General features: G+C 31.0%; 4 protein-coding genes across 4 annotated transcripts; 2 read left to right on the top strand and 2 right to left on the bottom strand.

The window, feature by feature from the left end:
* Positions 1 to 3308: 3308 nt before the first annotated feature.
* BX663DRAFT_511424 (acyl-CoA dehydrogenase/oxidase) lies at positions 3309 to 5240 on the bottom strand. Its single transcript, XM_051527888.1, has 3 exons — positions 4982 to 5240; positions 4734 to 4908; positions 3309 to 4603 (listed from the first exon to the last, which is right to left on the bottom strand). The coding sequence occupies exons 1-3, from the start codon at positions 5145 to 5147 to the stop codon at positions 3409 to 3411; spliced, it is 1536 nt and encodes a 511-aa protein (XP_051382529.1). The 5' UTR covers positions 5148 to 5240; the 3' UTR covers positions 3309 to 3408.
* A 162-nt stretch (positions 5241 to 5402) lies between these two features.
* BX663DRAFT_78698 (uncharacterized protein) lies at positions 5403 to 6271 on the top strand. The gene has a single exon (XM_051532323.1). The coding sequence runs from the start codon at positions 5434 to 5436 to the stop codon at positions 6118 to 6120; it is 687 nt and encodes a 228-aa protein (XP_051382528.1). The 5' UTR covers positions 5403 to 5433; the 3' UTR covers positions 6121 to 6271.
* Positions 6272 to 7625: 1354 nt separating this feature from the next.
* BX663DRAFT_543511 (uncharacterized protein) lies at positions 7626 to 9492 on the bottom strand (the record flags this gene model as incomplete). The annotated part of the gene is made up of 4 exons (XM_051530848.1): positions 7626 to 7931; positions 8209 to 9020; positions 9047 to 9061; positions 9486 to 9492. The coding sequence occupies 4 exons, from the start codon at positions 9490 to 9492 to the stop codon at positions 7860 to 7862; spliced, it is 906 nt and encodes a 301-aa protein (XP_051382527.1). The 3' UTR covers positions 7626 to 7859.
* A 1661-nt stretch (positions 9493 to 11153) lies between these two features.
* Positions 11154 to 16281, top strand: BX663DRAFT_552451 (uncharacterized protein; the record flags this gene model as incomplete). The annotated part of the gene is made up of 10 exons (XM_051531366.1): positions 11154 to 11226; positions 11344 to 12192; positions 12271 to 12547; positions 12621 to 12884; positions 12950 to 13000; positions 13124 to 15055; positions 15131 to 15300; positions 15366 to 15519; positions 15639 to 15918; positions 16018 to 16281. The coding sequence occupies 10 exons, from the start codon at positions 11154 to 11156 to the stop codon at positions 16279 to 16281; spliced, it is 4314 nt and encodes a 1437-aa protein (XP_051382526.1).
* Positions 16282 to 16830: the final 549 nt, after the last annotated feature.

Below are 16830 nucleotides of genomic sequence, written 5' to 3'. Positions count from 1 at the left end.
ATACAAAAAAAAAAAAAAAAAAAAAAAAAGATCTCTCTGTATAATTTAATAAACATTATATGCCCTAAAGTCAACTATAAAGGTTATATATTAATGCTATATATGTATATAAAGCATATACTATATTTATATTTATATTTTTGTTTTCTTTTTAATGATAAACAAGGTATTAACCCTTTATATGCATATACATTTTGTAAATTTATATAGGCATATGTAAATTATGTCTATTTTAGATGACTTATCTCTTATATTGAATCATTGGACTGACTTTGAGCCATTTTATACAAGAAAGACATAGATTCAGTCAATCCCTATCGTCTCTTCCCTTAATAGCCAAAAAAAAATATCTCTGCTCATACATCACCTAAATTAGCCCCTTATGATAATAGACAACAACAACAACAACAACAAATGATTTTCGGTCTCTTTTTATTCTTTGATAGATCACCTACTTATAAACAACGTCAAAGAAGAAGAGGAAGGGCAGTGTCGATGTCTTGTATTGGAATAAATACCTTTCTGAGGACTCTTTTGATTTTATTTGCTATTCTCTCATCATTTCAATATATCATCTTGTAATAGTAATGGGCAAGGAATATTTCCCCTCCCCTTAACGATCATAAAATCTATACTTGTCCTTTACCTTCATGTGCTAAATCTTTTAAAACGTTTAGAACATTTGAAAAAAAAAAAGACATTCTAGAGAGGTCTTATTGTTATGATATTGCGTGATAAACAATTTTCAAGAACAGATAACCTTGATCAACTTAAAAGGACACATAATCGTAATCCTACTATGGATCAAAATAAATCATCACCTTCTTCTTCTCTTCCTAATCATAATAAAAAAAAATGGATACTTTCTCTAGAACCCATATCATGATGATGTTCAGTACTACTCTCGTAATAATAATAAAGATAATAGTCCTGATACATTTCTCCTTCATTCTTCAGTTGATGGGAAGCAGCCATATCGTCTTTTGTGGTATTCTCATATGAATTACAATTCATCTAGTGGTAGACTCTATTAAATCAAATATGTAATATGATATTATGCTTTGATTTTTATATGCATCTCTTTTTTTTTGTTTTCCTATTATGTAAACCCATAATAGATCTCTTTCCCGTATTTTGATAATATGTTTTATATTTATTAAATTGACAAGCTTTTATGTACAGTAATAAATAATTTTTATTTTTTTTTACTTTTTAAAGTTTTTTTTTTTTTCTTCCTTTACTCGGGCTTCTTGGCAACAAAGAAGAACATAGGGGTAAATAGGTTTAATCGAGCACCAGCAACCAAGGCATCAGCAGCAGTTTCTAAAACCTTTTGAGTTTCAACAGTACCCTTTGGAGCTAAACCGATCTTTTCCAAAAGACGAACAACATTAGTAGTCGTAAAACGACCCAGCTTAGTCATAGCCAACGTAGTAAACACATCCTTAAATGTTTGACATTTACGAATATCACCTTCAAGGGGATAATACCATTGAATAGCATCTCCCATATCAGCAAGGTCTTGGTTCATCAAGACATCAAAACCAACATTCTTCAAGGCTTGAACACATTCTTTTGTGGTACGCATCTTGGGAATACCATTACCAATTTCAATTTCATGAGCAATTCTCTTATGTTCAGGATTATTTTCATCGAAATTATCAGTCATACACCATTCATAACAACCAAAACTACCTCCAGGTTTTAAGACACGGTAGATTTCACCATAAACACCTTCAAATACAGGTGCATGACAGGTAGCTTCAATAGCATAGACAGCATCAAAACTATTATCTTCAAAAGGCATTTCCATAAAATTACCCTAATCATCATATATTAAATTTAGATAAATATATATATATAAAGAGTGGAAAATAATGTTATGAGTTCATTATTACCTTAACAAATTCGGTTTGATCTTGTAATAACTCTTTAGCAGCATAATAAGTAGCTCTTTGAACTTGATAAGCATTATTATTTAAACCAGTGACATGAGCACCAGTAAAATGAGCAATTTCACGAGCAGGACCACCCACACCACAACCTACATCGAGTACACGCATATCACTTTTAATACCAATATTAGCAGCTAAATAATGTTCATGACGAGCAATAGCACGATTGAATTCTTCACCCACATAATAACGACAAAAGTGAAAACTGCTTCCCCAACCTAATAGTTAATTCAAAGACAAAATAAAATGAAATAAAATAAAAAAAAGAGGAAAAGTGTTAAAGGCACGTATCAATTGCAAAGTGAAAACAAAAAAAAAAAAAATTTTTTTTCTCCCCTCAATTTACCATATTCATAAAAGTCAGTAGCCAAGTTATAATAAGAGTTAACAAGAGAAGTATAACCATCTAATCTCTTTGATTCATCTTCTTTTGTTTCTTCATCTGCATTCTTCCACATCTTAAGGTAAGTGTCAGTGGCAACGTTATGTACATCTGCATTCTTTGAAGATAAGTTGGCTAAAAGTCCCTTTTTAATTTTGTCACCATGAAGAGCACGAGCAAAGGCGATATCCTCCGAGTTCTGAGCTGAAACAGTTCCTGTAGTCATTTAGTTTAAAATAAATAAATATATTTTGTTGAAAGAATAAATAAAAGAGGAAGGAAAGGAAGAGGGCGAGAATATGGTTACAAAAAAAAAAACAAAAAAAAAAAAAAAACTTATTCTTTTAAGATTCCTACATCCTATTTTAGTAATCTGGGAATATATCCGTTTTAATATCTGTCTCAGTATCCGACTAGGTTTTGAAATAAAGTTAGCTTTTTTGTTTAGGTTTTTGTTATATACATAAATGGCGAAAAGTTACCAAGCAAAAATTAATTATCAGCGCTTGTTTGTACTGTAAATTTCAAACTTTTTTTTTTTTTTTTTTTTTGTTCATAAGCTATTTGTATTTATGAAAACATCTTCATGTACAAATAATAAAAGACAGCTTTTATTATTGTGTCACTGCACAATAAAAAATAATTGTTCATCTTTAGTTTCACATGCTTATTGTTCTCCTTGAAAAAAAAAAGCCGGAACTTTAATTTTAACCTGTCGCGCTCCATATTCGAGTTCAAAGGAAAAGTATTTAATACAATCTCACCTCCAACTTGTAAGGTTTAGAAAAGACATGTAATTTATATAAAGATATTAAAAAGTATTACAAAATTTAAGAAGAGATGAAAGGTGAATTTATGCTTTTTTTTTTTAAAAAAAAAAAGGAGGATATAATCTCTTTTTTTATTCTATAGCGCGTTTAAGTGGTTGCATTCCATATGCTTTTTTTTTATTAAAAAAAAAACGTGTATGTATGTGTTAAAATTAGATTTATTTCTTTTATCAATTATTATATTATATGAAAAGAAAGAGATTTGTATATATTGATTCAATTCATAAAATAAGGTAAACTATTAAAGCTTAGCACCAGTAGGGAAGGCTTTCATAGCTTGACGAATACCAAGATCAGCCATAATTTCTTCTGAACCACCAAGAATGGAACCGAATTTATACGTTCTTTGGAAGGCTTCAATCATACGACCCATACCTGTCTTTGTGATAGCACGACCTCCAAAGATTTGACAGGCATCATCAGCAATATGATGAGAAACACGTGTACAACGATACTTTAATAAAGCAATGGGACCTGCCAATTTAACAGACTGTTCCATATAAGACATATTACACATTTGATAAGTGATGTTTTCTAGCCAATTTTCAACTGCTTCTAATTCTGAGATCATAGAAGCCAGCTTGTTACGAATAACAGGCTGATCAATAAGACGTTTACCAAACACTTTACGTTGATTAGCCCATTTAAAACAATCCTCTACAACAGCACGAGAAGCTCCGATTACAGCACAACAAATATACCAACGTTCATGGTTAAAATTATACATGATTACCTGGAAGCCCTTTCCTTCCTTACCAAGAATATTTTCAGCAGGTACTTTAACATTATCAAAGGTAATATAAGATGTACCAGCTGAGGGAGAATAAGAAGTTTTAATTTGTTTTGTTTCAATATGATCATCACGTTCAACGAAAAACATGGTAATTCCTTTATCAGTAGATGCAGCTACTGTAAAGTAATCAGAAAAGGTACCATTCGTAATCCACTTCTTGACACCATTAATGATAAAATGTTTACCATCAGGGGTTCGAGTGGCTGTTGTTCGAATACGAGCGACATCAGAACCTGCATAAGGTTCTGTAATAGCTAAACAAATACGTTTTTTACCCAGTAAAACCTCTGGGACTACTTTTGCTTTTAAAGCAGGATTACCAAAGTTAAAAATAGGTGGAAGACCAATACTATAACCTGATGAAATACCATCCGCAAATCCAGGTGTTCCAAGCCTTGCTGTTTCCTCATGAGCAATCTTTTCATGAAAGTAATCAAAATCTTCAGGTTTAATACCTCCAGGTAATTTAAGACCTTTAAGCCAAGGTCCAGGACCAATTTGACTTGCCAATACACCTTCCTCACCTAATTTTGCATAAAGTTCCTTAGTAGGATATGCTCCCGAATCTTCAGATAAAATTGCTTCTGGTTTAATTTCATCATAGATAGCACGAATAGCTTTACGAAAATTAGTATGGCTTTCACTATATCATTAAATAATAATAATAATCAATACAGTCATTCATTCATATTTATGCAAGAAGAAGAAAAAAAAAGGAGAAATGGAAATAATAGGAGGAGTGAGGAGAAGATGTATAAATAATATTTACGTACTTGTAATAAGCGCTTTTAAATCCCATCCAATAACTGGGCTCTGCATAAGGAACATTAGACAAGTCACCAGATTGACGAATTATAACCTGCGATTTTTCATTTTCAATCACACCAATTTTAAGACGTGGAGCATATTTAATTAAAACGTCTTGTCTATGAAGAGCATAAAAGTCCTCTGATCAAATAAATATAAGTATATCATTATCATTATAAATATATATATTTTTTATTTATTCGTTTATTTGTACCCGTCACATCTTTTCCGCCTAATTCAATCAATATTTGACTACCACCAGGATGCAACTGAGCAAAAGTAGATACATTATAAACTGCACCATCAATAATGATCCAACAGTCATCTTCAGTATTATGTTTTGCTACTTCATTTCTTGAAAATATTTTAATTTCAGGCATTTTTTTGTGCTAAGAGAGTGGGGAGTGAATAAAAGAAAAAAAAAAAGGTGAGAAAGAATAATAATAATGTGGAGAAATATTTAAATAAAAAAAAAAAGAAAAAAAAATTGCATGTGAAAATAAAAAGTGTTACAATGATAATAAATTCTATATAAGATGACATACAACAATCAATCATCTGATAGGAATAATATAAAATGATTTGCTAAAAATAAAAAATGATATTTTCATTCACAGCAACCGCAACAAACATTCTTTTTTTTTTTTTTTTTTTCGAAAAAAAATTATGCCAGATTCATCAACAAATCAAGTCCAAGATGATTTAAAGATAAAAGAAAAACCATTTATATCAAAATACGCCCGACCTATTGAATTTGTTGTTGAAAGTCAAAAAACAAACGAAAGAAATGAAAAAAGATTAAAAACATCGAACGGTGATGAAATAGCTTCATTTTATCGCAGCATTATATCATCCAGTAATAATGAAGATCAATCTAAGAATAGACAAAACAATAAAGTAGAAAAAGAAACATGGTTCTGTAAAAGTTGTGAAATGAGTATACCAAAATCAGATTACAAAAGACACATTCAAGGAACAGCCCATTTAGTGAGTAGTAATAGTAGTTGTGCAAGTCAGCCCTTAGCACCCGATATTCTTACAATAAATGGAACTAATGTTGGTTTTAGAATGCTTCAATCACAAGGTTGGAAGTATGAAGAAGGATTAGGTGCAAATAGTCAAGGACGTCGTCATCCTATTGCAACTGTCTTGAAGCAAGATCGATTTGGCATTGGACATCAAAATACAGGAAAAAAATTAATTACACATACATATAAAGAAATCGAGAAAAAAGCAATTGAGCGTCAACGTTTAGAAAGGAAAAATCAAAAAGAATCAGGGAAAGAAATTGCAAGGAAAGCTGAAGAAGAATCTAAAAGAAGAGTTGCCATTTTACATTATATAAAGAATTAATAGCATAGAAGAGAGATGTCTACATGTAAAGATTATCATATAAATGTGTATTTACAAGTATTGCAAAGAGTTTGTCATCTATTATGAAGAAAAAAAAAATGATTTTTTTTTTTTATTTCATTATAAATGCTGTATATAGGTAAATTTATGACCCTTCATTATAATAATGTACATGTTCTTACGATGTTTTTATTTTTTCAAAAGTGAAAGCAAATTTATGTTTATTATATGATGATGAATAGACAATCCATTAATTACCATGTCAGAAACAAGAAGCAGTTTTAACCTTGTTTACAAGATTTATTGTTTTTTTTTTCTCTTTATGTAAGCATCACCTGATACTACTAAACCTATTGTTTCTTACTTCCTTTTGGGTGTAAGTGCTTGTAATAATATAGAATGAAGTTTATGATATTTTCTTTTACGCTGAACGTAAAATGTTTTCCTTTGACTTAATGGATAAGGTTGAAATTGTTGAATAGCGATTCTAACGTGTTCTGTTTCTTCATCAGAATCTATTATGATTTCTTCCTTCTTATTATCAATAACAGTAGTTGCTACTTCTAATCAATATGTGTTCTCTATTCAATTTTATAAATATATCATATGTACCTGGTTGTTTATCTTTCTTTTGTTGATAAACTAAAATTAATTCATTTAAAGATTGACTTCTTCCTTCTACAGCTCTTTTTGCTCCCATCGAATGTATTTTACATGTTATTGATCTTCTACAAGGAAGATGATTAGTTGAAGTGATTACTCCACATTGTATATTTAAATCCAATGGCGCTTTTTATAATCATCAGTTATGTTTATACTAATATATACTATATATATATATACGTATATACCTTTCTTCTTTTTATCTTGAATTACTGTCTTTGTTGCTTCATTCGATAGATAATCATAGTTTTCTAAGTGTATAATAATATATATTTGATAATACTAACTTCATATATATTATTACCGTCGTTAACTTTTTCTTCAACTGGTCTTCTTTTTTTTGTATTCTTTTTTCTTTTATTAATATTATTATCTTCTTCGTCTGATGATAAGGCCTTCTTCCTTAATATAGGCATATATCTGATACAACTTTTGCAAGAAAAAAAAATATGTATATATTAAAGTGTCGCACTTTGAAAAAAAACAGAGTTGTATGGAAAGAGTATTGCACAATTTATAGAAATAATAATAAAAAAAAAAAAAGCCGCATATAAAATGATAGGCCAACAGCTTAAAGGCAGTCATTTGGCAACTTGGTTTCCATCATTTGCAATTATTTGAGTAACACATTACCTTTTCAAGTATAGGTTGGATAGACTGTTGTAGATACCACCAACCTATTCGTGGTATCTCTACTATTAAAATATTAGGGGAAAAAAGAAATAAATAATTATGAAAAACTACAAAAAGACTAGTAAAATCAACAAGACCGAACAGTAAGTTCTGAAAGTCGATTATGTTTATTTATGATTTTAAATATTATAAGCTCATTTATACAAAAGTGCCCCAAAATTTAGAGAGAAATTAAGAATGTATTGGTTACGATCGAATAATAATATTTAGTATTGTTAATGAAGTATACAAATTCTTTAAATTTATAGTTCATGAAATATCTTCTTTTAATGTTATTTGCTCAGGCACTTTTTAATCTGGGATTAAATACAGTAGTGGCTCAATGAATTTAAATATTTCTTTTTCGTGGGTAAGAACGATTCTATAACAGCTCTTTATTTCTATTATTCCTGGATATAACAGTTATTAGCAATCTCTTGGTATAAATTGAGGCGCAGAATGTATTTGTGAGATCTCTAATTAGTAGAATTCTTGTAAATCTTCATTTTTATAATCAACCCATCTGATTAAATCATAATCTTATTATATTCTTTTATATAAATGCATCATTTGTATTGAGTTTAAATAAATATTTTTTGCAGTCATTACGATTAAACAGTTTTTATTTTTATTATTTTTTTTATAAATTAAAATTTATAAAGTGACCTATGAGCACATAATATCTTTATTATATTGGATCGCCCAGGTCAGTTCAGATTATGTGAAAAAAAAAGTATCTAAAAACCCTCTTACGGGACAAGAGGTAAAAAGATAAAGGAAAAGAAGAAGAAGAGAAGGTGAGAAAGAAAGGGGGGGAATACTGCTAACAAGTTTAAAGAGACAACTAGTTGAGTCATTTCCTGCCTGGATCAAGAAGTGGATGTGCAAGCATTCAGTGACGTGTGGCCGACTAAAGTGTACATGAGGATGATATGGGCAGGCTTTAGGTATTCCTCCGGGCAGCCAACCAAGACGCCAGCGAATAGTTCGACTACGCTCACTGTGTGTCATGAGTAACCAGAGTATCGGATCAATAATCAGATTAGGGCGGCAAGCGGAAAGCAAAACAGAACGTGTCCCGTCACGTAGCTGATGAAAACTCTCTTCAAGAAATTCTTGACGATGTTTACGAAAGGAGCGTTGGTCTAACGGAATGGAGTTGGCAGCACAGAGTCTCCAGCATGATGTTTGAATGAGTTTATACCATTGAGTGTTGAAGGTGGAGGCTTGAAGCTCAGGAAGTAATTTAGCGAGCAAGGTATCATCCGGTAAATCAATAGCACGGAAAACGAATTGGGTCTGCAGGATGGACACCCTAACCTTCATTGATGGTTGGTTTACCATATGAAGCATCACCTTTACTGATGATTGACTAGAGCCACCAAATATCCGTCTTATGCATGTGTTTTGACAAGATTCCAGTTGTTGGATATTCTTTGCACTGGGTAGACTAATAGCTAGACCATATTCGAGTTGTGGTCGAACTATCTCTGTGCAGAAATGAGTAGCGAGTAAACGATCAAATCCTTTGTGACAAAGCACCACCTCCAATGTGGTTGCTGCACCTTCACCGGTGACAGCTTAAAGATACCTGCAGGTAAGAAGTCTTTACGAAAAAAAATAGCAGTTTTTTTTTTTTTTTTTTTCTAAATCTCATGTTCTGTCTCCATTTAATTTCTCCTTTGTCCCATTTTTGCATCTGTATCTGAATTTCTTTTTTTATTTATCCAAAAAAGGTAAACAAACTATATGAAAATTAATTTTGATTCGTCCAAAAAATACTAACATTGTCGGAGTTGGAAGTATAAATACTGTATCACATTTATTTATTCGTTAAAAGTGTAGTATGGAGATGAAAATTAAATCAGCGAATTAGAATCATCGCATAATTGACTCTATTATTATAAGCCACATTATTTCCTTTATATAGGCGTTAGTTAAAATACTATACAACAAAAGAAACCTTAATTATGATGGTTGACAATAACCAAGAAACTATCTTTAACGAAATCAACTATCGAAAAACATACCATCCATGGCTTTTGTTATTTAGTTTCATATCTACAGATAAACAGATAGTCATATTTTCCTAATAATATTCCCCCTTTTTTTTTTCTATTTTATTTTATTGCTTTATCTCCAAAGTGAAACAAAAGAATAGGAGTAGTAAAAATAAATAGATAAAGTATATTTTCTATGCCTGCAATTCGCCCTGCTTAAAAACTATCAACAAATATATTTCTGTAGGCTATAGTATTTTCTTTACAGGCTTCAAATAGAGACAAATTAGAAGCCGATTATTAATACAAGTAATATTATTGGAGATGGACATAGACCTTTGAAATCATTCTAACAGCAAGCATATCTAACGCGATAATTTATTTGAAAGGATCCTTTCTATAATAGTTAAAATTAACAGATATAATACCAGAATTCAAAACGACTATGTTATATCATCGACATTATGACTTGCCAAGATAGATACTATAATTTAAATTCTGTTTTTAACTATTGGTACTTTGATATTAGTAGTAGTGTATACTTCATATGTTATATCCTTGCCTTTAAAATGCTCTTCTTTAAATCATAAACTAGAGTATCCTTCTTTGCCATGACTAAAGCTTTTCTAATTTAGATGTATCTTCCTATTCAAATATCTATTGTGAATGATTTTTTCTTTTTGCCACTTGATTCTTCTAAAAATATATGTTTGTAATAACAGCAATGCATATTTAATTTCTATTTTGAGATTAATAGGTCCGCCTTCATCTCAGAAAGTTATCTACTTCTAGTACATGCAATAATTCTTATTATACTGGCCATTTAGATCGTAATATTTACTTAAATATGTGTACATTATAGACTATGTATTATTGCTTTACAGCAAAATATAGGATTTCTATTGTTTTCTATATATAAATATCCTCTTCTTCTTTTTGTGTTTTTGTCAATGAAGCTTTTAGATATATTTTAGTAATAATAGCTATAGAGTCAAGATAGATATTATCATGACAAAGATTTCATGTACAATCATGTAGTGTTTTTCTTGCTTTTTTTCCTTCTTTTCTAGAATTATACTTGCAATAGTTTGGAGCTTCATAATATATATTCTTCTCTAACTGGTCTTCATTTTGTACTGATTCACTTGAAATAGATTTACTCATTCAATCCATGATCCTTTCATTGTTAGTATATTTTTGAACAGTTGTTTCTTATTTTGTTTTTTTTTTTCCTTGAACTGATTAGGAGTCAACTATTTCTCTTTCATTGTTTTAATTTTTGCTTTCTATTCTTGGGAGAGGGGTTTTATCACAATTTTTTCTTATTATCCATGATACGCTTATTAATTATTGACTTTAATATAAAGGTTTATTTTTATTACAAAAAATATCTGTTCAACAATGATTGGTGCTGTGATTTCAAAATTAATCCCCAAAACTATTTGTGACCATTTTTTTTTTTTTTTTTTTTTTTTTTTTTTTTTTTTTTTAAAAATTATTCTTTACATAAACAATTTTCAATAATTTGACATTTAGTGCCTATACATTTAGAGAATTTTCTTTTTCTTATTTACTTTTTCATGTATTATTTTGGACGAATTTGATATTTTTTTTTTTCGAAATTGTAGACAAAAGACAAATTAAGAGTCAAATATAGACTTTACCCAGTAAATAAATTAAATTTTTTCTTTAGAAGCAATGAGAGTTGCTTCTTTTCTATGTATTATATTTTGCTTTTCTGCAATTAATGCGTTACCTATTTTTGAAATACGTATGACAAGATATAATAACAAAAGAAACAATTAAATTAACTTTATTTTTTTTTTCTTATTTCTTATTTCTTATTCCTCTTCTTTTCTCTTCTTTTTTCTTTTTCTTTTACTGCTAGCAAATGAATATGATAAACAGGGTCAACGATGTCCTTTATATCCAAAGTATAATGTAAAATGTCCAGTTTTATGTGTAAAGAGTTACGATCTTTGTCCACCAGCCTTAGCACCCAAATGTCCTAGCGGTTATGAATATTGTGTGGATGGCACCTGTCAAAAATCGTGTGCTCCTGATACGACTCATTTATGCTCGTGTAACGATCCGAATTCCCCTCTTTTACTCCCGTGTTCGACTACACAAATCATCAATATTACACATGCGAATCCACAAGAACTAGCATTACAGACAAGGAATATATGTGCTGCAGATGCCAAAATACCCAATGCATCAGCCATTGGCATTTGGGGCTATCCAAGTGGTTCAACCTCTGATTTAGTTTGGGCTGAATGTCCTGCGTTACCTGAAGCAGGTTTTACATACCGTGAACCGATGTGGATCGTTATCTGGTCTATCACTGCCTTTGAAGCCTTCTTGTTAATCAGTTGGAGATTCTATAAATACTTTAGAGAACGAAAGTTTAATACCATGACCTTGAAGCCATTTTCGGGGACAAGCTCGGATAGTGGTATCAATGAAAAACTCCCCATAGATCCGAACGAGTCTAACTTGAGAAATGTAGATAAACGACAATTGATAATATCAAAGTCTGCAACAAAGGAGATTGCAATAGAATCAAGTAAAGGGTCACATAGTGAAAATACCTCAGAGACTTCTTCTCTAAAGGATTCAGAACGGCTAAAATTTAGAGGTTTTAAAAATGATTATTATGGATTATTTGTATTTGGATCAGTTATCGTCATTACTATTTTATTTTTCGTCTTTTTGGGTTGTATTGTAGGCGATTATTGTAAGTTACTCTTATCTTATATATATACATATACATTTAATATGATTATTTATTTATTTTATTTTATTTTCATTCTAGATGGGAAATTAGATGGTGGTGTATTACACGTTTTTAAATCTACAGACACATCTGAAAAGGTTTTCTGCGCAGTATGGCATATTTCTGCTGCTTGGTTTTGTACAGTAATGCTTTTTAGAAATAGACTACAAAATTATTTCAGAATAGAATCATTTCCTCATTTATGTCCATATATTCAAGTTGAACATCAACAAGATGAGCTTATCTTTTTAGATGATGGAAACAAATGGATAACAAAGTTAAGAAGCTTAGAACGACGTATTTCTAGACGTTTAAGGTAATAATAATTTAGTTCAGTTTTTATTTTTTTTTTATGTGATATTCATTTTTTTTTTTTGTTATTATAATAGTATGAATATTATTGTAAATACTTGTCCTGTTCATACTACTTCTAGTGGCTTGCTTTATTTTGAATTCCAATGCATGAGATATATCTATAACACTGAGAAAAGACGATTTGAACCTTTTGAATTTGATCTTGGCTCAACAAATAGAAAACTACGAAGTTGGATAGGTGGAAATAATACAAATGATGCTATTTATCGACAAGATCTTTTAGGCCCTAATATTATTCCTGTTTATGTTCCATCCATACCATGGGCCATTATTCAAGAGTAAGTTCGACTTTTTCTATTGGAGAAAAATGCATAGATAAATTTATATCCCTTTCTTTCTTTAGGTTTAGTTCATTTTTGTATCTTTATCAAATGATGTGTATGTGGGTGTGGTAGTAAGTATTCTTCTTTTTTCAATTTTGTTCTCTTGTATATTAAATTCTAATTATATAATCAAAACAACCTTATTACACCTCCCTCTCTCTCTTTTTCTTTTCTTTTCTTTTTTTTTTAAATAGTTATTTCCAATATTACCGTATGGGTCTTGTTCAAACATGTATTATTTTGACTTCAGCTTTTGTGAGAATCTTTTTAAGATTAAGGGCAGAGAGACGTATCAAGTCAATGGCCGAATATGTAACCAATGTTGCCATTTATCGTGATGGAGAATGGAAAGAAAATATGTCCAGCGATCAGCTTGTACCTGGTGATATATTTCAAATTGATGAGCATATTCAGGTGCCATGTGATTGTGCTATTATTTCTGGTACAGTGGTTGTGAATGAATCTGCACTTACAGGTGAGGCTATGCCTATTCGTAAAGTTCCATTACCGAATGATGACAATATCTATGAGATGAATGGCTCTGGTAAAATGAATACACTTTATGCTGGTACTTTTGTCTCTCAAATAACGCCTGATATCAATCATGATGGACAACAAGAAGAGAGAGTCTATGCCCTTGTCCTTCGAACAGGTATTACAAGCGAAAAGGGTATGTTGATCCATAAAATTCTTTTCCCATCCCCTGTCAGTTTTATCTTTGATGAACATATTAAGGTTGTGATCTGTATCTTACTTATTTGGGGTTCGGTTGCCTTTGGCATCACTCTTTATTTGATGGGACGTGGCGATATTACGAGTTGGTTTTATGGTATGTTTATCATATCTGAAATTTTCTCTCCTTTACTTCCTGCTGCCTTTACCATTAATCAGTCCGTCTGTGCTGCTCGTTTACGTAAAAAGAAGATTTTATGTATCGATTTACCTCGTATTAATCTATCAGGCAAAGTACGTATATTCTGTTTTGATAAAACGGGTACATTGACAAAGGAAGGGTTGAATTTCTTTGGCTCTGTTGCTGCTCCTAACTTTGAGGAAAGGGTTCAAGACGCCTTAGAGATGGAACCTTTATTGGCTATGGGTATTGCCACATGTCATGCCGTAACCAAAGTAGGGGATCAATTTATTGGAAACCCTGTTGATATTGAATCCTATAATTCAATGAAATGGGAATTAATACCTACCACAAGTCCGGATTATCTGGATAGTATTCTGCCCCCCGTTGGATCAAAGAACGTACTAAAGATGAAGACACGTATGCCTGTTCATATCATTCGTCGTTGTGAATTTGTCCATGCTCGAGCATCTCAATCTGTTGCTGTCCTTGATCCTTCTGATAATCATGTTCATGTCTTCTTGAAGGGATCCTTTGAACGCGTCAAGCATCTGTCAACATCTGAATCGATTCCATCCAATTATGATACAGTTTCTGCTAAATATGCGCAGGAAGGTTGTTATGTACTAGCTCTTGCTCATCGTGATATGGGTGAATTAGGTGTAGACATTACAATAGAACAGATTAAGCACATGAGTCGTGATGACCTTGAAATCGGTTGTCATTTTATCGGCTTTATTTTATTTAAAAATATGCTCAAGGAGGATACGACGGAGGCCATTCAACAATTGAAAGAAGGTGATGTACGACCTGTGATGATCACAGGTGATACAGCTCTAACAGGTATCTTTATTGCACGACAATGTGGCATGATTTCAGCAGAACAAACAGTTTTATTGGGAGATCTTGTACAAGGGAAGGTCATTTGGCACAATGTAGATACAGGGGATCGTATTGAGGATGTAGATAGTTTCCTTGAGAGTGACCCCCGTGATGATCATCAAAAGATGATTGAATTGGCTTTAACTGGTCGAGCCTTTGAATTTCTCATTAATTGTCATCAAATGCGAAAGTATTTGCTCTTTACTCGTGTCTTTGCTCGTATGACGCCTAATAATAAGATTCAATGTGTACAATTGCATATGGAAAAGGGTATTACTGCTATGTGTGGTGACGGTGGTAATGATTGTGGTGCTCTTCGTGCTGCTCATGTAGGCATCGCCCTATCGGAAGCTGAAGCATCTATGGTATCACCTTTTAGTACTAGTAATAGGTAAGGAAAGAAAGAAGAGGAAAACAAAAAAATTGTTTAATTTACGTTTATCTATCTATCTATATATTTATATAGATCAATTATGCAGTGTGTTGAGTTATTAAAACAAGGTCGATCTGCATTAGCTACAAGTTTCTCAAACTATAAATTCCTTATCTTTTATGGTGAATCAATGGCATTTTGGGAACTCATTCAGTTTTACTTTTCAGTTATTGCTCCCCAACCTATTTGGATTACTATTGATGGTAATTATCTTTTTTTTTTTCTTTTTTTTTCTAAAAAAAATAATAATCGAATTATTCTATTTTAGGTTTTATCACAACTACTATGACTTTTGCTATTACTCAAGCACTCCCAGCAAAGCGATTAGGTCCTTCAAGACCAACAGCTAAGCCATTAGGTGTATATACGCTTGCCTCATGTTTAGGTGTAATCTTCATTAACTTTTGGTTTTTGGTCACAAGGTAAGAAAGTTACTTTTATTTTTTTTTTAAGAAAATAATTTAAGTAACTCATCGTCTGCTACTTTTCCTTTCTCCCTTCTTCCCTCCACACATCTCCTCCTTTTTTTTTTTTCTTTTAGTGTTGTCTGGTTGTTTCAACAGGATTGGTTTCTATGTCACGAATTTGATAGTTCGTCTATTAATGCTGCTGAATGGTGGCTTTTAGGTGATAATTATGAAGCCGAAGTTATTTCACTAGTTGTTCTTTTCCAATTTTTCAATAGCGGTGCTATTGTTAATTTTGGATCTGCCTTTAGACGTTCTTGGTGGAGAAATTATGTGTTGGTTTTTATTTATTGTTGTTTCTTTATTCATACAAGTTTCCTCATTTTAGCTGATCCCAATCCATATAGTTGCATTGTAAGTTATATAAGATTAGCAGCAAAAAAAAAAAAAAAAAAAAAAAAAAAAAAAAAAAAAATAGATACTGATGATTTATATGATATATACATATTATAGTTCCGTATCAACTGTGGTACAGCATCAGTACTTCACTCACTTGGATACCCCTATCCCTATTGGAAAATCGAGCCTTACAATTCACCTTTCGGAAATAATGTATTACCTAAACGGTTCCGTTGGAAGCTTTGGGGATTTGTCCTTGGTAATTGTTTAGTTAATATTATCTGGGAACGTGTTATTGTTCTATGGCTTGTCAGAAACTGGGCAATCAAAGCAAATAAGAAAAAGCCTAGAAAAGGTAGAATTCTTATGAAACTTTAAGTTATTTGTGTATATATCATAATAACACGTCGATTATCTCTATTTCTTTTTTTTTTCTTTTATTCACATTAACTAAAATATGTAATTTATATAAGCAAACTATTTGTTTTACATTTTATTCAATATTTGATCAAAAACTTTATGCAATATCTTTTATACACTAACAATCAATATATATTTAACGTCATTTTTACAGTACATTATTAACTAAGCTTTTCAATAATCTGAAAAATAAAGATTTTTAATTGAAAAGAAATATTTATATATGTGTGTATCTCATGTTGATTGTTATCATATACAATGTCATTATTATTATACATTAAGTCCATATAATAATTTATGTAGCATGGTTGTCTGGTTATTAGATCTTATGAATAAATTTACTATAGTTTATTAACGACGACTTTGTATAAAAGTGGACGGTTTTGTGTGTTTATTAAATAGATGGCTTTTATATCATCCAGTTATCAACTATATAGATTGTATATAAGAACTTTTTTTTTTTTCAAATTCTTATTTATATTCTCAACCTTTAAAAAAAAACTAGAA

Source organism: Cokeromyces recurvatus (assembly GCF_025118155.1).
Source record: "Cokeromyces recurvatus strain NRRL 2243 chromosome Unknown BX663scaffold_14, whole genome shotgun sequence".
NCBI lineage: Eukaryota > Fungi > Mucoromycota > Mucoromycetes > Mucorales > Mucoraceae > Cokeromyces > Cokeromyces recurvatus.
This window is presented reverse-complemented; position numbering and strand designations above follow the sequence as displayed.